At 37.5% G+C, this 21122-nt stretch overlaps 1 protein-coding gene across 4 annotated transcripts in view; it reads left to right on the forward strand.

Moving 5' to 3' along the window:
• The window catches only part of LOC127570446 (eIF5-mimic protein 1), a 66877-nt gene that overhangs the window by 35897 nt on the left and 9858 nt on the right, over positions 1 to 21122 (forward strand). For all 4 annotated transcript variants that reach the window (XM_052016040.1, XM_052016038.1, XM_052016037.1 and 1 more), the window contains 10 exons: positions 783 to 847; positions 1455 to 1631; positions 5631 to 5734; positions 6723 to 6788; positions 13357 to 13492; positions 15563 to 15672; positions 16501 to 16671; positions 17901 to 18047; positions 18570 to 18708; positions 20654 to 20776. In XM_052016040.1, coding sequence (XP_051872000.1) covers positions 790 to 847; positions 1455 to 1631; positions 5631 to 5734; positions 6723 to 6788; positions 13357 to 13492; positions 15563 to 15672; positions 16501 to 16671; positions 17901 to 18047; positions 18570 to 18708; positions 20654 to 20776 — 1231 coding nt within the window. In that variant the 5' untranslated portion in view covers positions 783 to 789. The remainder of the gene's footprint in view (positions 1 to 782; positions 848 to 1454; positions 1632 to 5630; positions 5735 to 6722; positions 6789 to 13356; positions 13493 to 15562; positions 15673 to 16500; positions 16672 to 17900; positions 18048 to 18569; positions 18709 to 20653; positions 20777 to 21122) is intronic.

The raw sequence follows: 21122 nt of genomic DNA on the forward strand, positions 1-21122 counted from the left end.
AAAATCATGAGGGGCAGATAGGGTCAGTAGTCTTTTTTCCAACGGTGGTGAATCGAAAACTAGAGAACATAATTTTAAGGTTAGAGGTGAAAGGTTTAATAAGAACCTGAGGGGCAGTAGCAGGTGGTAGATATATGGAACCAGCTGCCACAGGAAGTGGTTGAAGCAGGTACGTTAAATACATTTAAGAAGTATGGGACAGGTATATGGATTACAAGAGTTTAGAGGGATATGTGCCAAGTGCTGGGAAATGGGATAAGCTTGAATATATATCTTGGTCGGCATGGACAAGGATGGGCTGAAGGGCCTTTCTCTGTGCTGCTATGATTCTATGACTCTGTCATTTCAGGGGACATTAAAAGTCAATCATATTAATGGAACTGAATATTGGGTCAAGATGACAGGTTTACTTCCCTGAAAAGCATTAGTAAATCATCTTGGCTTTTACAACAATCTGATGGTTTTGTTGTTATTGTTACTAATAACTATTTTAAAAATATCCAGATTATCATCTGAATTTAAATTCCATAGCTGCCATGGTGCGATTTGAACTTGGGACCAAGAATGTGAATCTGGGCATGAGTCAGCACCATCACCTTATACTTTGGTTAAAATCCAGTATCAGGGAAAGCATTGGTTGCTTGCAGTGAAATAAATAATGGATACAAAAATCAGTTTTTTTTTTCTCCTGTGAACTGCTCTGCCCAATAGTGCAACTAAGTTTGGGTTTGCTTCATGTTAATTTCTGCCGTAAGTCTAATTTTTTTCCCGTTCCTTTACAGAAAGTTTATGAGTAAGTTGCAGAAGCCAGTGCTAACAGGCCAACGGTTTAAGACCAGGAAGAGGGGTAAGTTTTACAGGCTAGTTCTTTCAATTGCAACATGTAACATTGCAAAATTGGGTGTAATTGGGCGGTGGGGGCTCATTGGGCCGGAAGGGCCTGTTACCGTGCTGTATAAATAAAGTTTTAACATGTAATAGAAGAATCAAGAAAAATACATTGCTACCAAGCAGATCAGCATTATTTTTGTGGTAATCATAAATATACAGATCAATCTAAAGGATTTGTAAAGCCATCTGTGGTGTCATTTTATTGTTTTTTTTCTTTTAAAGTAGTTGCTGAGATGAGACATTGAGAAATATCCTTGTAGCTGTAAGAGTAAATTGAGAGACTGATTGCTCCAGGCGACCCCTAACCTAATCCACTGCATAAAATAATTGATGTCGCAATTATTTGATTACTTTCAAGAGGCCATCAGCACAAAAATATTCTCATAACATGCATGGCAGTCAGCTATTGTGTTCCTTTGTGTCTCTGTACTCCATTCACCGCCTTCTTCGTGTAGTGACTATTTTGCTTTAAAAAACCAATGGCTTGAAGATGGTGGAAGTTTGTCACAGTAAAGTATCCAAGTAGATTGGTGGTTATGACTGAAATGGTCTCTCTTCTGCAGATGAAAAAGAGAAGTTCGAACCAACAGTCTTCAGAGACACAATCGTACAAGGTCTTAATGAGGCGGGGAGTGACCTCGAGGCAGCTGCCAAGTTTCTGGATGTAACAGGCTCAAGACTAGATTATCGTCGTTATGCAGACACACTGTTTGATATATTGATAGCTGGGAGCATGCTAGGTAAATATGAACCCAACTTTCTTTAGTAAATCAGTAACTAATGAAGAGAAGAGTGAAAAGTGGCCTTAGTGTAAATGTTAAAGTTTTTGTTTTCCTTGAGAACTAAAATGGATTTGCTGACTAATTTAGATTATCGTCAAAAATGTGCATTTTTTGTCTGCATTTTGCTAGATTTAGTTTAAGGGGCTATGCTTAAACTTTTTTAAAAGGTGGCATGTAAAATGAATAAAACATTAATGCCATATACAAGAAATGTTTTTTTGAATAAACTGTCCCTTACTACCATAAAAACAATGTAACATTAATGTACAAAAGAATCCCAATGTGCTTCACGGAAACACAAAGGGAAAAAAAGTGGGTGTCAGGGTATAGGACAGGAAAGCTTGACAAAGCTGATGTGTTTTACAAAGACAGGAGGTGGAGATCTTATGGAGGTTTTTCCATTGAATAAGGCATAGGCAGCTGACAGCCTGTTGGCATTGCTGGAGCAAAGGGAAAGGACATAGATAAGAAGCAGAATTCAGAGATTATTCAGAGTTGTACCCCAGAAAAAGTTAGAGAGAGATTGATGGGTGGGGCTGTGAATTGATTTGTACTAAATTAAAGAATGATGATTTTAAATTTGAACTGTTAGGGAAATTGAGAGGGAAATAGGTCATTGAGGATGGGGATGATTTGTTAACTCAATGTGGTGCAAGTTAGGATATGGACGGTGGAGTTTTTATAAACTGAAGTGTATGGGGGCTGACATGAGTGGGCATTTCAAAAGCACGTAAGCTGAGCTACAGGTGTGAATGGTATTGGAAATGGAAATATGATCCCTTGTAATTGAAAGAAAGTGAAACTTGTGAACACAAATTGAGGACAGAGTGTGGATTGCAGAGTAATTTAGATTATGGTCAAAAATGTGCACTTTTAGTCATTTTTGGTGCTATGGTCAAGATTCATCTGTGCATGGTGATGTCAACAATAATTGCATGCTACTTCTACATTCTCACTTGAACAGAAGTGGCCCAGGCTCAAAATACCTGACTTGCAGCATCCTTTTGGAGCTGCTCCCAGCTGGGTCCCATGTCAGCCCTTACCTCCCACCAAACTTCTGATCCAACCCCTCCAACCACTGATCACAGACATTCCCCACATCCCCATCATCCCATCCTCTGCCACCACCTGAGACCCAAGATATCAGAAGCCTTACATGAAGCAGGGCAACTGACAACTTGAGCCCTCTGACTCATCGAACCTACTCCACCAACTCCATCCCCACCAGCAATTACAGGTCCCCTCATCATTATCATTATTTGCTGACAGCCAACCCTCACCCTAACTCCTTTGCCCCCTCTTCCCCTGAACCCCTGGCTTTTTGCTCCTTGCAATCCCCACCCCAAACCCAGGCTTAACCAATTTGTATTGCCTTTTGTAAACTGTAGTGCGCACGGGAAAACCTTTGCCCTGCTTCATGTAAGGCTTCTGATATCTTGGGTCTCAGACAAAGTTGATTTTTTACAAACAATGGCCCACCAGGCAGTAACCATGTAATGCCCCTCAGCAGGCACCAAGGAAATGCTAGCCAATGGTGTCAAAAACTTAGCATGTTGTTCGAAACAAAGTGAAGATGCCAACGGTCTGCTTCAACCTAATCCCTGGACTGTAGGGGGAGGTGGTGAAGTGTGTGGTTCGAGATAATGGGTTGAGTTTTCTTACTGATTAATTGGAAGATGCTGCGACTCAAAGAGTGGAGTTTCGGCAAGCAATTTGACACCTGAGGCAATGGAGAGGATCGAGAGGGGTGGAGTGGGTGTGATCAGAGTAGAAGTGAAATCTGATGGGACATCGGAGGATGATGTTGCCAAGGGAAGAAGAGGGAGCAAAGATGAGGAGTTGCTAAACTAATAATGAGAAAGGAAGATTCTGGTAGAGATACCTTATATACCCAGAGCTTTGCAGCTTTATGTATAGCTGCTCCAATTCAAAGTGAAACAGTAAAATTACCCATGGGATGATTGCTGAAGTATCTTTTTTTAAAAAAATTGAAAGGATTGGTAGCTTTTCAGTCAGTGCAAAGTAATAGAATAGGCCTTTGTGTTACTGATTGATATGAACAACAAAATAACAAGATTTATGGATCAGCACCATACAATATCTATAGAACAGCCAGATTTCACTGCTATACCAGGATAAGTGGAGAGTTTGATTTGGTCTTGTTCGAATTGCTCATTTTGAAATACCTTTTACTTGCAGTAAGTTTTCTACTCAAGGTAGATCACAAGGTTCACCATGGTTACACTTAATCATGTTGTAACACAACATTAGGATGTTTGTGTATGTATTAACTGGGGAAGTTTTCCCATATTTCCTGCTTTAATTCCTTTGAACAACATATCAGTTATACCATATAACCTGCAGATAAAATCTCAGGATTATGTGCGATAACAAGTTATTTTTAAAGTGGACATGCCTTATTCTTGTTTTTTGGACCCCAAATCTTGACTGGTTTCCATCTCCTTTAGAGCTTTGCAATGCTCAAAGAAAATCCATTGCCATGTGTTGCCTCGCTTCATGTTTGGCCAATTGCACCTGATGTCAAATCAATTACTACTTTATGCCAAAATCCTAAATGATCTTATGCAGATGTTAAGATCTCATCTGCTTCTAAACATAGAATGTAAGATGGTAACTTGAGCATATCAAATTTAAACCTGTTTCACAGAGTCGTATTTCCCCACCTTTTCCTATAACATTGAAGGAAGCTATTCAGCCCTTTGAGTCTATGCTGACTTTTAAAACATTTCATTCCAATCAATCCCTTTCACTCTTTTAGTTCCCTGCAACATCCTCTCACATGCCCATCATCTCTCCTCAATTGTCCTTCCACCCACCTTCACTGGAGGTAATCTAATATAGCCCATTAACATGTCAACATGTCTTCAGAATGTGGAAGGAAACTAGAGCACCTGGAGCAATACATGCTCACATAGAGAATGTGCAAACTCCACACAGACAGCATCGAAGCTGGGTCACTGGAGTTGTGTTCTGTAGTTTGTTCCTTAAGTTTCCAAAGTCATCTAAAACACTGAGTGTTCTAATATTTCAATCCTGTGTGTCCAAAGCAGAAACAACAATTTAGCAGAAGAGTCAGTTTAAATCTGCTAACAAACACTCTACAAAATCCAGTTTATTTTAGAAATCATGAGGAAAATCCTAATATTCAGTGAGTTGTAATTTCAATGGGTTTGGAAGTTCTATTGTTTAATTTTTAGTTGCAGCTGAATTGAGAAATTAAACTCCAAACAGCACTGGAACTAATCAGCAAAACCTAGAGCACTACATGAATATTTCTCACAAAGCAATGAGCATTCAAATGAAAAAGTTTGTTGCTGTGCATCAGTAAAACAATCACATTAATCTGTCACTGTTATAGTAGAGTTGAAAGTGAATCTGATATATTCCTTGGTCATGATGTCTACTATATGAGCCTGCTAAAAAGGCGGGGGGGGGGGGGGGGGAGTTTGTGAACCATCAAATCACTGAAAAATTATTTCAAAAATTTTCACCCACTGTTTTCTTTACTACTATTTGCAGGAGTTAAAATAAAGTTTATAATAAAGACAACAAACATTAACATGCATTACTAAAGAATGCTTTGACTTCTGCAATTATACTTCTGTTTCTTTTGGTGTCTTCTCTTTGAGAAGGCTGGAAAGAAATTTATTTGCTGAAGGTGAATTGTGTCTATAGTTGGGGTCAATTGTCAAATCAAGTCCTCTATTGTCTCAAGGATCTGAACTGTGCATGAAATGGAAGGTCCCCTTAAATAAGGTGCAAATTCAGATACTTCTGCTATTGTATTTATATGAATTGTTTTAAAGGAGATTCATCCTCCCTTCAGGCTTTTTAATAATGCTGAATACTGTTCTTAACTTCAAACATGATGATTATTGATTGATGGCATGTGACATTTTTTGAACCAAGCTGCTGATGTATTTTTCCTCTTTGTAGCCCCAGGAGGAACACGTATTGATGATGGAGACAAAACCAAGGTGACTGAATACTGTGTGTTTGGTGCTACCGAAGATCAGCAAGTAATCCGTAACTATGCTCAGGTAAACAGATGCATTGGTGTAAGGCTGTTAAATTGTTTTGGGTCTGAAGCCATTCAAGATAATGAGAATGGATCCTGACGTGCAACTTTGCAGATTATCTTAATGATTCAGTGATAGCAAAAAAATTGAAATGGGGAGGGAGGTTATGGGCATTTCAGAGAAAAACAGTTGCAGAACTAAAGGGAAATTAAGAGAGAAAGCAAGATCGATGGCATTGCTGTTCTGGGAGCCAGCATGGACCCAATGGGCCAAATGCTGCCTTCCTGTGTCATAATAAGTATATCCTAACCAAATGGTATTAATAATTTAGTTTAATGATGTGATACCAGGAGTCTACTGAAAAAGTTATTTGGAGTAAATAGCTCTTTTTGGGAAATTGTAAACAAGATGATACTCTGTGCTCAAGCCAGTCTTTCTAATGTAGTAAATTTATTTCAAATATAGCTGTAACTGTGGTCTCAATGAAAAAACTGAGTCATTCAATAAGATCGGTTTGCCAGCTTCCCTTTCATCCGTTTGTCCTAATTTGGTCAAAAGATCAGTTGGAAACCGATTGTATCTTTTCTGCCAAAAATATGATCTCAAAATCACTCAAAATCTTATCCTCCGCAGCTGGAATCTAACTGTGGATAGTGGTGGGAAAATAATCTTTTAGACTCTGTACTTTTCAGAGAGCTCTACTGTCTGTTACTCCTTCCATCCAATGAACATCATGAACATTGATATAAAGTGTTGGTGTACTGCTCTTACTGGATGAGGAAGTTTTTCTCAAAGATACCATAGTGTGGAATCAGAGAATCACATTGGCTGTTGTAAACTATTCCACATAAGCTGTCTTGGTGTGTGAAGCCAGGAATAAAGACTGGCAATGCAATAAAATACAAACATTACACATTTTTAACCTTGAGACAAATGTATTGGGAGATTTTTTTATGTCACCTTTAGGCTGGACATTTTGTGACTGGAACATTTTTTCTTTTTCTTGTAGGTCTTCAATAAGCTCATCAGGCGTTACAAGTATCTGGAAAAAGCATTTGAAGATGCAATTAAAAAGGTATTTTTTTCCTCTCTAATCTAGCTTTAATCAGATTTGTAATTATTTTCCAGGAATTCTGAAGTGATTAGAAACTTTCTTTCAAACATTAAAAGTCAGTTTATTTCACTTAGTGTCACTGGCTTAATTAATCCATCATTTCATTCAAAGTTTTTTTCTGATAAGGGCCAGTAAAACCGGACAGACCTGTCCATCCTTGGCCTTCTCTACTGCTAGGGTGAGGCCCAATGCAAACTAGAGGAACAATGCCTTGTATTCCTCCTGTGTAGTCAATAACCCAATGATGTGAACGTTAAGTTTTCCAATTTCAGGTAACGCCTCCAGTGGGTTGTTTCCACCCCCCCCCCCCCCTTCCTTCCAATCCTCCTCTGGTCCTTCTTTCCCTCACCCCATCCCCCCCAGCCCCCCATCATCCATCTTCGTCCCCCTCTACCCTGCTGGTTCCGTCCATGCACTACACACACAGTTCACCCACAAGCTCCCCCCACCCCGTCCTCCCAAATCTGGTTCTGATTCCAACTACCATTCACCTCTCCCCTAAGGGTTCCCTTTCTCACCTCCTTTACTGATCGCAGTCTAGCACTAGTAGCCTTTTGTGTTCCTGTTTATCCAACTGTCTCCAACTTTCTCACTCCCCTCCTCTCATTTTGCTCTGTCTAGCTCTCAATTTTTTTTCTCTATCTCTTTATCTGTCTCCATCCACCTGCCACAGTCTCCCAACTCCATCCCCCACTCTCCTCCCCTACCTGGCGGAACCTGCCTGTCATCCTTCACCCATCCTCAGTCCACCAATCACCCCGGACTCCTTTCTCACCCCTCCCCCTCTCCTCTTTATACTGGCCATCTCCCCTCTCCACTCTCAGTCCTGATGCACGGTCTTGACCTGAAACATTAACAACTCCTTTCTCCCACAGATGCTGCTCGACCCACTGAGTTCCTCCAGCACATTGTTTGTTGCTCCAGCTTCCAGCATCTGCAGTCACCTGTGTCTCTGTCATTTAGACAGTTGTGAGAATATCAGGTGACCAAAATCTGGAGGGTACAATAGTCAAACCTGAAGCTGGCCACATTCAATGTGTGTATGTTTTCTGGCAACACTCTTGGGTTATGGATGAGAAGTGGGAGCGCTAGCTGATTTTCTGTTTGGTTTTGAAATTGCAATTTTTTGTTCTGTTGAGAGATACTGGATTAATTTTAGGAACCAGGCAACTCAATATAATCAAACTGAACTGGGAAAACCAGTTTTTGAGAGGATGAGTCTTTAAGGCTGACAATGTCACTCTACATGAAGACTGGTCATGTGACCTTCCATGTGTACCAATGAAAGCAGCTTGGCACGGAGTTCACTGGTGGTATGGTCTGTGGAACTTAATCAGGAGAAATGAATTTCCATAGCACTAATACTGGGGAGACAGCTGTTCCATTGTGGCAGGTTTCATTTGAATTAGGCTGGGACCAGTCTCCTTGCAAATCAAATAACGAGGGCTGCAGATAAGGTGAGGGGCTGGTACAGAATTTGGTGAGGGGGACTTCAGGAAGTTAAAAGGAAAGACAAAGCAATAGTGCAGGGTAGCAAAAAGTGTAATGTGAACCAGATACTTGGAGAGGGATGTTGCATGCAGCCATAAGAATATACCTCCAAATAGCATCAGGGCAGAGAAAAGTGGTGAAAAGAGAAAACTGAAGGCTCTTCACCTGATAGCCCTGATATTAAAGAATGGGGTAAAGGCAGTAGAGGAGAAGGAGATTAACTCAGAAAATCAAGTAGAAACTGCAAGAAACAGAACATATTGGTTGAAGTTGTACATGGGCATGGATTGAGGATTAATTAACAGACAGAACACATAGAGTAGGAATAAACAAGTCATTTTCAGGTTGCGAGGTTGTGATCAGTGGGTGCCACTGGTATCGATGCTGGGCCCCAGCTGCTCACGATCTATATCAATGATTTGGATGAGTGGATCAAATCTAATATGCCCAAGTTTGCTGATTTTACAAAGCTGGGTGACAGTGTGGGCTGTGAGGAGGATGCAGGGTGGCTTCAGAGGAATATAGACCTTTTAGGTGAATGTGCAAGAACATAGCAGTCGAAATATAACATGGAAAATGTGATTTCATCCATGTTGTTCAAAAAAGAAATAAGAGTGGAGGATTTTTATAACTGCTGAGAAATTGAAAGGTGTTGGTTTTCATAGAGACCTGGGTTACTTTGTATATGAATCACTGAAAGTCAATACACAGGTACAACAAGCAGTTAGACATTATTGCAAGAGGATTTGATGACAAGAGTAAGGACATTTTATTCCAATTATGAAAAAACCTGGTGAGATCACATCCGGAATATTGCATACAGGTCTGGTCTGATGGAAGGAACAAATTGCAGGCTCACCTGTCGTTGATTCCTGTCATGGAAGAGAGATTAAGCAGACTAGGCCTGTACTCTCAAGTTTAGAATAATTAAAGGTGATCCGATTGGACTATATAAAATTCTTTTGGGGCTGGACAGCGTTGATGTTTCCCTATGGGGTGTCTTGAACTATGGGCCACCCTCTCAAAAGAAGATATTGGCCTTCAAGGACACAGATGTGAAGAAATTTCTTCACCAGAGGGTAGTGATTATTTGGAACTGTTTATCCAAGAGGGCTGCAAAGCATGAATCATTGATTCTTTTGAGGTAGAGATTGACAGATTTTTATATATTAAGGAAATCAAGGGTTTAGAGGAAGTGCAGGGAAATGGTGCAAAGGTAGAAGATGAGCTGTGAACTTACTGACTGGCTGTGCAGGCACATGGAACTGAAAGATCTACTGGTGTTCAGCAGTGTCATTGAGTGTGGGTGTAATTGAGTTGGTGAGCAGCAGATCAAAAATGTTGAGCCATTATCTAACCCCTCCTGAGTATCTTTCATTTTATAATGGATGAAGGGGTAACATGGTTCCTTAAACTTTGAAAGATACCACAAAGAAACTATAAACATGACTTCTGTCAAAGTTATGGCTGAAGATAAGAACTTGTGCAGAAATTTATGTTGATTGTATGAAGATGAATATGGAGGAATTACTGAGGTCTATAAAGCTCTAGAAAACTTTGGTTAGACCACACTTAGAATATTGTGGTCGCCTCATTATAGGAAGGATGTGAAAGATTTAGAGAGGGTGCGGAGGAGATTTACCAGGATGCTGCCTGGATTAGAGAACATGGCTTATGAGGAAAGGTTGAGCAATCTAGAGCTTTTCTCTTTGGAGCGACAGAGGATGAGAGTCAACTTGATAGAGGTGTATAAGATTATGAGAGGCATAGACAGAGTGGACAGCTGGCACCTTTCTCCCAGGGCAGCAATGGCCAATACCAGAGGACATCAGTTTAGGGTCAGAGGAGGAAAGTTTAGGGGAGATGTCAGAGGTAGGTTTTTTAACACAGAGTGGTGGGTGCCTGGAATGCACTGCCAGGGGTGATTATAGAGGCTGATACAATAGGGATCTTATAAGACTCTTATATTGGCACATGGATGTAAAAAAAATGGGGGGGAGGGGGTTATGGGCTGAGTGGGAGGGAAGGGTTAGATTGATCATGGAGTAGGTTTATATAGCTCAGCACAACATCGTGGACCTAAGGGCCCATACTGTGTTGTACTGTTCTTTGTTCTATGAATAGTTTGAAAACTGGTAATATTAAATTGAAATAGGAAAGCTAGCTAAAATTTTGTTTTAAAGTGTAAATTAAAGTGCATTGTCTTAGAAGTATTAATAGTTCTATTAAACCAGTGATTTAAAGTGAATAGTCACCAAAACTATGATGTAAAGAAAATTATGGATTTAGATTTGGTGTGATTGTGTAAATGAACTTATTAATATGACATTAGATACATGCTGGCTACCAGCAGCTCAAGCCCATTAGTCCCATTTCTCCTCTCCTTACTTGCATTTAAACTGCAACTTGATCTTTTCCATCAATTCCCCTTTCTCCCACTTAAAAAAATTAGGGGCAATTTATAGTAGCCACTTAACCTACCAGTGTGTCTTTGGAATGTGGGAGGAACCCGGAGCACCCGATAGGAACCCGGAGCACCCGATAGGAACCCACGTGGTCACAGAGAGAAAGTGTAAACTCTGCACACAAGGCCTGGGTTTCGGAGCTGTGAGTGAACCAGCAGTTCAAGTGGCAAATCTGCAACCTCATTTACGTTTATCTCAATTTTCTTCCCCTTATGTGGCAACTGCAGGTGGGCTGCCTGTCTAGAGCCCAATGTCTTTCAACATGAAGCAGTGGAAATACAATAAAGCTCTTTTCTGCAATCTCAAAATCTTTCTTTTTCAATCTTTTTATTAGTTTTCAAATTAATACAAATTGATATATAGCATCAATATTTATACATGTAATACAAAGAGATCAGGATAACAATCATAGCATAGATAATCATAACAATAAATGTAAAAAAAATCTGTAGATCCAACAATCTCTTAGAAAATGAATATAATATAAAAGAAAGGAAAGAAAAAGATTTATTTTATAAATTTTTAAAAAAACCCAAATCAATAAGAAAAATAGTAAACAATATAAACTAAACTAAACAAAAAATTCAAAAAAAAAACAAACAACAAAAAAAAGAAAACAAAAAACTGGGCTAAAATTTCTCAGTAGAAACAGAGCAATATTATGTTGTCAACTCCGTTCCTCCAAGTTGGAAAGTTATTGAAAGGGGATGAACATCATGTGAAAATATTGAATAAATGGACTCCAAATATCTTCAAATTTAAACGAAGGATCGACAGTACCACTCCTAATTTTTTCCAAGTTTAAACATGATATAGTTTGAGAAAACCATTGAAAAGTAGTAGGGGGTATTGGATCCCTTCCATTTAAGCAAAATGGATCGTTTGGCCATTAATGTAACAAAAGCAATCATACGGTTAGCGGAAGCAGATAAATGGCCAGACTCTGTCCTTCAATCTTCAATACATTTGAAATAATTTTAAAAATGTCTTTCCAATATTTTTCCAAAAGAGGACAGGACCAAAACATATGTGTCAAAGAAGTCACATTCGATTTACATCTGTCACATATAGGATTTATATGGTTATAAAAACGAGCTAGCTTATCTTTGGACATATGGGTCCTGTGGACTACCTTAAACTGTATCAACAAGTATCTGGCACACATTGAAGATGTATTAACTAAATGAAGAATTTTCTTCCAAGTCTCTATAGGTAAAGATGTCTGGAGTTCGCTTTCCCATTCATTCTTAATTTTGTCTAATGATTCTAGACATATTTTCATAATTAAATCATAAATTATTGCTATCAAGCCCTTCTGATAAGGATTAAGACCTAAAATTTTTTCCATAGTTTCAATTTTGTAAGGTGTCGGAAAAGAGGATATAGTAGTTTTTAATAAATTTCTAATCTACAAATATCAAAAAAAGTGTGACCTAGGCAAATTATATTTATTAGACAATTGTTCAAAAGATGAAAAACAGTTATCAATGAATAGATCACGAAAACATACTATTCCCTTCCTTTTCCATATGGAAAAAGCTGAGTCAGCTCTGGATGAATGAAAGAAAAAATTAGATTGAATGGAACTTGACAAATTAAATTTATTCAATCCAAAAAATTTACGAAATTGAAACCATATTCGTATTGTATGTTTAACAATTGGGTTAGTCGTATATTTACTTAATTTGGTAAGTGCAAAAGGGAGTGAAGCTCCTAAAATAGAAACTAATGAAAATTCAAGAACTGATTGGTGCTCAAGGCATACCCATTTGGGGCATTGAATTACACCAAAATCTTGTATCCAAAAAATTAAATATCTGATATTAATTGCCCAATAATATAATCTAAAGTTAGGCAAGGCCAACCACCATCCTTTTTTAGTTTTTGTAAATATTTCTTACTTAACCTTGGGTTTTTATTCTGCCAAATATATGAAAGAATTTTAGAATAAATAGTGTCAAAAAAAGATTTCGGGACAAAAGTTGGAATCGCTTAAAATAAATATAAAAATTTTGGTAAAATATTCATCTTAATTGCATTAAGTCGGCCTACCAATGATAAAGACAGTGGAGACCACTTAGTAAATAATTGTTTAACATGGTCAATTAAAGGCAATAGATTAGTTTTAAATAAGTCCTTATGTTTCTTGGTAATTTTAACACCTAAATACGTAAAATAGTCAGTTACCAACCTAAAAGGTAATTGGCTATAAATTGGGGTTTGCATATTCAATGGAAAAAGTTCGCTCTTATTAAGGTTTAATCTATAGCCAGAAAAAACACTAAACTGATCTAGTAGTGATAGTACTGTGGGGATAGATTCGTCCAGATTAGAAATATAAAGTAACAGGTCATCAAGATCACACAACTATTAGATTTAAAAATAATTCCGATGTATTGTAATTGGTTGAAGTTTTGAATGCTCTTACAGACATACAGCTCTTACAGACATACCACATGAATTAAAGTCCAGAAATCGTATGACATGAAGGACATTACTGTTATCTTGTGTTGTACATCCTATCCTTCTGACAGTTATTTCCTTTTAAAAGTTATTTTCTTATCTTTCCTCAGCTATTGCTATTCCTGAAAGCATTTTCAGCTTCAGAACAAACAAAGTTGGCAACGCTCACTGGTATCCTGTTAGCCAATGGATCACTTCCAGCAACAATTTTAACAAGCCTATTTTCTGATAATTTGGTTAAAGAAGGTAATACTTAAAGATGCCTTCAGAATTCAAGAAAGTAGTTCTTGTTCGCATTAAATATAAAATGATACTTTGGATGAGAACAGGAAATGAACACCTCCCACTTGATCTGGAACAGGACCTGGATTTGTTGGATTAGTAAATCTTCAAGAAATGCTCAGCAATTCCTGACTACATGTACAAAAATATGAGGTCATCATCCATTGGGTTTCCCTAGATGGAAATAATAGCAGCCTGTTTTTGGCTGACTCTGTGTGACTATATAGTGTTAGTCTAAATTAAGAATCCAAATCTTTCATAAAATTTGCTTAACTAAAACTTGCTATTTAATTTGAAGATGATTTCCGGTTTGTATAATCATTTCCCCCACATCACCCACATGCCTGCACCATTACAACTCCAACCACATATAGGTAACAGTTCTAGAAACTAACCCTATAAATGGTGATTTTCCTTATCCACTTGAAGTATTTACAGTGCTACCATTCTGACAATAATTGATGGTGTCTTAGGCACAGGAAAATAAAGAATAAATTTAGTGTGACTAAGTTGTTATTCCTGGTACAGAATTAAGAGATAATGATACCATTTTATTGCCTCCTTGTATCCATGATGCCCACATTTTTATTTTAAAGTTACAGGCAAAGCTTTTGTGAATTATCGAACCCTGGATTTCAGTTCAGGGGTAATTCGTATCTGAATCAAACAGAATTTGGTGCACCCCTTGGACTTGCTATCAGCACTTACATGGACTGCATGCAAAGGGCTGATTGAGCAGATCCTCCTGAGCTGGGAGCTGTTCAGCAAGTTCTCTGGAGCAGCCTCGTGCTGAGGAAACCCTGGAATGTCCTGACAGCCTATGACGGGCACGGTTCGGGATAGAGCTACCTTCCTGTCAAATCTGGGACTAAGTGCTTAAGTGTCTCTGATGTTCAGAAACATCTAAGAACTAGTGCAGTAGATTGAAAAGAAACAAAAATGTTTTCATAAATTAAAAATACATCAAAACACTCAAATAATTAAAACGTTAACATGAAATAAATTATATAAAAAAAACTTGCCTTTTTCCTCATCTGTAATCTGGGAATCCCCAATCCAGTGAATGGAGACTCCCATTCAATGCAGGAGGGAGAGGCTGATTCTCCATTGCAATGCCAGACACAGACTCCAGCAATAAACTGGGGTGACAGATATCCCAACATGTATCACTCGATATTCTGCACCTACTATAGATGAGCAAGAGGATGGGATTTAAGACTTTATGATAAAATTCAATAAACTGTAATACTCCTGTATGAAATGAGCTTGTTGATCTCAACCCAAGTCCTGGACAGCACTGTAGCATAAATATGACCCAAATTCAGACCTCAATTATTAATTCCATCCAAAGGTCCTAAGAGATGACAGGCATGGGAATTGGAAAATGTCACATCGGTTCAATGGGATAGTTTCCTCAGTTTGAGACTAAAGCATGTTACTGAGGAAGCTTCGCACTACTTGTACATCAGGAAAGGTTGATTGTAAACACATGGAGCAACTTTAATCTGCCTTTCATATTGATAGGATTGAAGGGAACTTCAGTTCTAAGCCTGCTTAATTTGACTCTACACAGATCCATGAAGGGTAATCTCTTGCAAGAGGTAAAAATTTCACACAATCCCCAAGGGTTTCCACCCTGCTGAGTTAGATTGAATTTTGCACCCCCCCCCCCCGCCTCCTTTCCAACCAACCAAAGTATCCAAAGTGGAAAACTAACATTCTTAACTAAATATCAGCTACTTGAACTTTAAGATAGACAATCCATGGTATAATTAATGAGGGGAAGAAATGTATTGTTAGGAGGATATCTTTTGTTTCCTGGATGGTTTTCTATAATGTTTTTAAATACAACTTGAGTTCCTTGAACAGGACCAATTCTGCTAGAAAGAAAGAATGATAATGATTATAAATTCAGAAGATGGTCCATTTTAGGATGTAGCCTATGAGTTATCACCTGTTTCAAGCAGGCTCAGATATTGTCAGGGTTATTGGGGAAAAGTATATTTTTAAATTCATTTTTTCTTCATAAAACAGGAATATCTGCATCATTTGCTGTAAAAGTTTTTAAATCTTGGATGGCGGAAAAAGATGCAAATGCTGTTACCACATCCCTCAGAAAATCCAACTTGGACAAGAAGTTGTTGGTGAGTGATCTCATCCATGTCTCAAAATTGAGAGTTAAGTGCCTTCAAAATAGGAAAAAAAAACAGATTCTGAGATTTTAGGGGGCTAGACTAGATTGGAAGGAACAGGGAAAAAAAATCAAAACACATTATAACTGTAAGAAAGTTTTACAAGTAATGTCAGTTAAAAGATAAAGCTGTCAATATACTTGAATGTAACTGTGGTGAAATGTTCATTGTTACTTATTCATTTGTAGCTGTGTTTGTAAAAGTCTTTATAAGGAAAAACCGTTCACAAATATGCAGAAATCTGTAAATAATTCTGTCAGGGAGATAAAGTACACAATTAAATTTTATCGAAAATTCATGTACTTGGAAAAAACAGGAAGGATTAAAAAGTTTTCTTTCAACATCAAAGGTTGAAAATTTCTATCAGAAATGTTAAAACAAGTAATATTATATGTTAAAACATTTCTCTCTGAGGGTTTAGCTTGTGGAGGCAGTAAGTAGCTGATCCTTGTTGATTAGAAAGATCCCAACTTCAACCCATGGCTATTGCCAAATTGGTTGTTGGCATTGTTGAAGTGTTTCAGCATTCCTGGGTTTGAAAGGGGTAAATAAGGCCAAGTTTAAACAAATTCTCCTGAAAATGTAGTTCATGATGACATGTACATGCACAATCTTAATTGAGTTTTGTTTTATAAAAATAAGAAATTAATCTTAAAATATTTACAACTTGTAATTCCTCTCATTGAATTACTCGTTATGCATTAACATAAATTCAAATTTATACCCTCTGCGTTTTCGTTATATTATGAATAATTTAACTTTGCTGTTGTTTCATCACAGGAACTCTTTCCGGCTAATAAGCAAAACTTTGAACATTTTGCTACATATTTCACTGATGCCGGACTGAAAGAGCTATCTGACTTCCTACGAGTTCAACAATCTCTGGGAACTCGCAAAGAACTTCAAAAAGAATTGAAGGAGAAACTTTCTCAGGAATGCCCCATAAGGGAGGTAAGTTAAATATGAGCTGGCTTCAAAACTCCACTAAATTTTTTTAACCAGATAATTGGAAGACACAGTAAATATTATTAATAGATCAGAAAAGCAGGTTGCTACATATAAAACACTCATTGAATTTCAATGACAGCTATCAAAAATTAATGCAAGGTAAGACGACATCAAAAAGAAAATCAGATCCTTTTCAAAATGAATGTTTGATTTGAATAAGCATATGACTGCAAATTGAGTCTGAGCATTCATATTATTTTCAGGTTTTAGTATCCACTTTGTGATGGTTGAAATTTTTTTAATTTCCAAATTATTTCAGGATTCACTTCTGCCAATAGTATCAAATTTAGCATGGATCTCTATAAAAGATTAGCTACTTCCACGCTGCTCCCATGCTATGGTCATTGACCCATTGGGAGTTGAATATCTTATTAACACCCTATCTAGGTGTTGATAAGATGTTCATTTAGGGAGATGTAAGGCAGATGCACATGTAATTGTCCCATCTCCTGTCCTCTGAGTTGATTATGGATGTAGTCCAATCTCATTAGTTATGAAGACCAGCAAACATTGAGATCTATCCACATACATCTCTGTGTTATATTTTGTAGAAGTCATGTTGTATGAATACCTAACGAGCTATAACTTGATATAACTGAAGGGAGGAGAGTGAAGGTGGGATGAGCAGGCATGTAGTGCCAGTATGTATCTACTGGTAAACATTATCATTGACCCTGCTGAAGTTTGAACTGGAGAAACAAAGTCGATGCTTCAGGTTAATGACCTGATTGTGAGAGTTTAGTGCAAACATTTGAAATTAAAGTGCGTAATATCTGATATTTGCAAAACCTTCATTTGATTTTTCATTTCTACAAGTGTGTAACCAAGGAAGTTTAACCAGTAAGTTTAACCAGAATTATTCTAATAGGTGGTGGGAGACCCATAATTAACTTTCCTTACATTAATCCAGTCAACCTTGAAGTTCACTCTTGAAATAAATGTCATGTGACAACTTGATTGGGCTTGGCTGTGACTAAGTAAAATACTCAGTAATGCTCATTGTCCAAGACTGGCATATGAATGTCCTCAGCCCTTCAGAGCCACAACCTTATTGCACTAAAGATTGTGTTTTCCATAAAGAGGCAGAGGGAGACCTGAGGTACAAAACAAAAATGATGTGGTTACCTCCAAGTGAACTGAGCTTCACTTCACATAAAACTTGTACTCTTCAGATAGTCCTGTATGTAAAGGAGGAGATGAAGAGAAATGATTTGCCAGAACAAGCAGTAATTGGTCTACTGTGGGCCTGTGTAATGAATGCTGTTGAATGGAACAAGAAAGAGGAGCTGGTCACAGAACAAGCTTTAAAACATCTTAAGGTATGGATATAAAAGCAAAATGTCTCATTTGACTCTAGTTTACATTCTGGAGATTAAAATAAAACTTTGGTATTGGAACATTTTCAGTATTGAACCATTTGGTAATGTATGTAAAAAAAAATGACTGCAAATTAATGTCAAAATGTTTTATCAACTTGTGCTAATTAGAAAAATCAAAATAGTTAAATCTTGACTACTGTGTTCCTGCCCAAAGCATTATGTGACAGGAAAGTGGATTGGGAAAATAGGTAAGCAGACCCCTACAATTTTACGATACTAAGAGAAATGGAGAATTCTAATAAGTATACATTATAATTATGAATATGTACTTACAGCTCGGTACCAATAGCACCATAGGAAAAAATGTGACTTTTTTTTATTCAGAACATACATGAGAGAATCAAATTTTATTTCAGCAAGTTATAGCAGAGCTGAGCTTGGTAATGCAATCATTTGAAAATTGTTGTTGTTACAGTTTGTGCAAGTATAGATGGCTAAATTGCTTTTAATATTTTTTTTCAGCAATATGCACCACTCCTTGCAGTATTCAGTACCCAAGGTCAGTCAGAGCTGACCCTGCTCCAGAAGATTCAGGAGTATTGCTATGATAATATCCACTTTATGAAGGCTTTCCAAAAAATCGTTGTGCTATTTTACAAAGGTAAAAAAAATTGGTACATTTTCTTCAAAGGACAACCTGCTGCAGTTAATATCTACAGATTACATCAGATAATTTATCCATGTTGCTTATGCACCTAGTTGTTCACACTTATGTTGCATACGTTGTATGTATGACCTTTTACATACAGGATTTGATTTTTTTTTAAGAGACCATGTTCAGCTCACTGTCATCGAAGTGAAAGAATAGTGATAAAAGAGAGGGAAATTAATAATAATAAATGTGATGGCAAAGTACTGTAAAATACCAAACTTTCATAGTGACAGAGCAAGTCCATGCATGATATTTTCCTACATGGATCACATTTTTATTTTCAGCTGAACTGTCTGTTGATGGTGAAAAGGAGTTGAGGGAAAAGTGGCAAAATTGGAGTGTATTGTCATAAAAATTTCCAATGGAGAATTGGGAGCAATTCCCTATCCCATTCTTTCCCTCATGGATGAATGAAACAAATGGACAATAGATTGTAGTAAATTTTGCTTTTTAACCCTCAAAAAAATTCTTCACTAACACCGTTTTGTTCCTCCATTGAATCCTTCATTGGTTGAATAATTATGATCAATTTATACTGGCCCCTGTAAGCATAACCTAATCAGTAAGCACCAATGCAAAATATAGCTGAGAGGAAATACTGAAATGATTAGAACCTTGAATGCTTTTACAAATAATTAATATGTTAGGATACCAGGTAGAAATGAAGTATATACTTAATGGAAATATTTCCATTGTTTAATGCTGTAATAAATTCTATTTTAAAGATGATGATGCATCTCTAGAATGTGTTCTGTTCAACTAGTGGTTTGGAATCAGAGATAAAATGACTGCTATAAATTTTTGTTCAACAATGAACAGGATGCTGCTTCTACTCTAAACTGAGAAACTCTGGGTTTTAGGACCAGTAAACAAAATTCTCAAAGCTGTAGGCATGAGTATGGTTGTGAACTGATCCAAAGAGACACATGATTTTTGTTTTAGAAAAAATGTTTTTCTCTTCCTCTGTTTTGGCTCCCCACAAGCCTGCACCAACTCTACAGATGCAGTGATTTCCTACCTTGTTTCTTCCAAAGTCATTCTGAAAACAACCTTCATAAATGCTTAGAAAAAGGGTTTAAATTTTACTTTCTGGAGCAGTGCTGTTGCACCTCATTTTGCTTAGTGATTCTAACTTTGCTAAGGTTAACACCCATGTGTACAGCTGAAAGTAGAGCAGCATTGCATTGGCTGTAGTGTACCAGCTGTAGCCAGTGACGTACTCTAGAGTTTTAGTTTATTTCGGCATTTATTCATGCATGGGCTTCTCACTGGCATAAGTTCGGACCTCACCAGCAAGTATTAATTTTCATGCAGGTCAAGACAAATATCGTGAGCCAGGTGTTCATGTTTCCTTTGAAACTCTGGTCATTAATGTTCACATGTACTGCAAAAGATAAGTGCCTGTAGTTGCCTTCGGACTGAGCTTCAGAAGAAGCCAAGGAGTCCAGAGCATGCAGCCAACATAACTTACCCACTGTGAGAAATGTTATATAGTGAACCAGAGTCACTCCAGCTGATACTTTTAAAACAAGGGCAGAATCGGCCACATATTATTGAAGTTGTGCAGTATTATGGACCTCCTTTAGACATACAGTCTTAACTATGAAGTTACTCATGCTTAACGCACCCTGACAAAATTAGTCCTCATATCATTTGAGATGGTAAGAGATTTTTGTCAACAAGGGTTGTGGAAGTATAGCAGAAAGGGTTCAACTGCATGAGGAATATATACCCTAAAATAAATTAAACATATACGCTAGCGCATGAGGAAGAGATGGTCAGGTTGATGTGGAATTCCATAGTTGTGGACAAGGAAGTATGGCAGCAGATGGTTTTGCTATAATCTGTGCTTTTATGCTTTTAGTTGACCTTCTGTTAACTGGTTGAATTTCAGCCGATGTTCTGAGTGAAGAAGCCATCTTAAAATGGTATAAGGAAGCACATATTGCAAAGGGCAAAAGCGTCTTTCTTGAGCAGATGAAGAAATTTGTCGAGTGGCTACAAAACGCCGAAGAAGGTAGTATTATACAAAAGAATTGATTTTGCTGTAATAGACTTTGAGTGCGAGTTCATACTTTTTTTTCCCCTGCAGCAAATTACGTACCCTTGACAAGTGTACATTTTGGAATTGTTACATGTTGAATTGTAATTGAAATTGTTTTAAGAAGTGAGTGTATTCAGATTTTCTTCAATGTTCAAGAACACACACATGTGAAATTTGAAGGTGTGCCTGATGCTCCGTTATACACTTGCCTCAGTGTGATTACACACTGAATCAAGGGCTGTCGTCCTGGGGCTCAAAAATATTGTAAGATTTTAAAGTATCAGAAAAGGCACAATCTTAGTAAATTAAGTTTGATGTT

The sequence above is a fragment of the Pristis pectinata genome, chromosome 5 (genome assembly GCF_009764475.1).
Source record: "Pristis pectinata isolate sPriPec2 chromosome 5, sPriPec2.1.pri, whole genome shotgun sequence".
NCBI lineage: Eukaryota > Metazoa > Chordata > Chondrichthyes > Rhinopristiformes > Pristidae > Pristis > Pristis pectinata.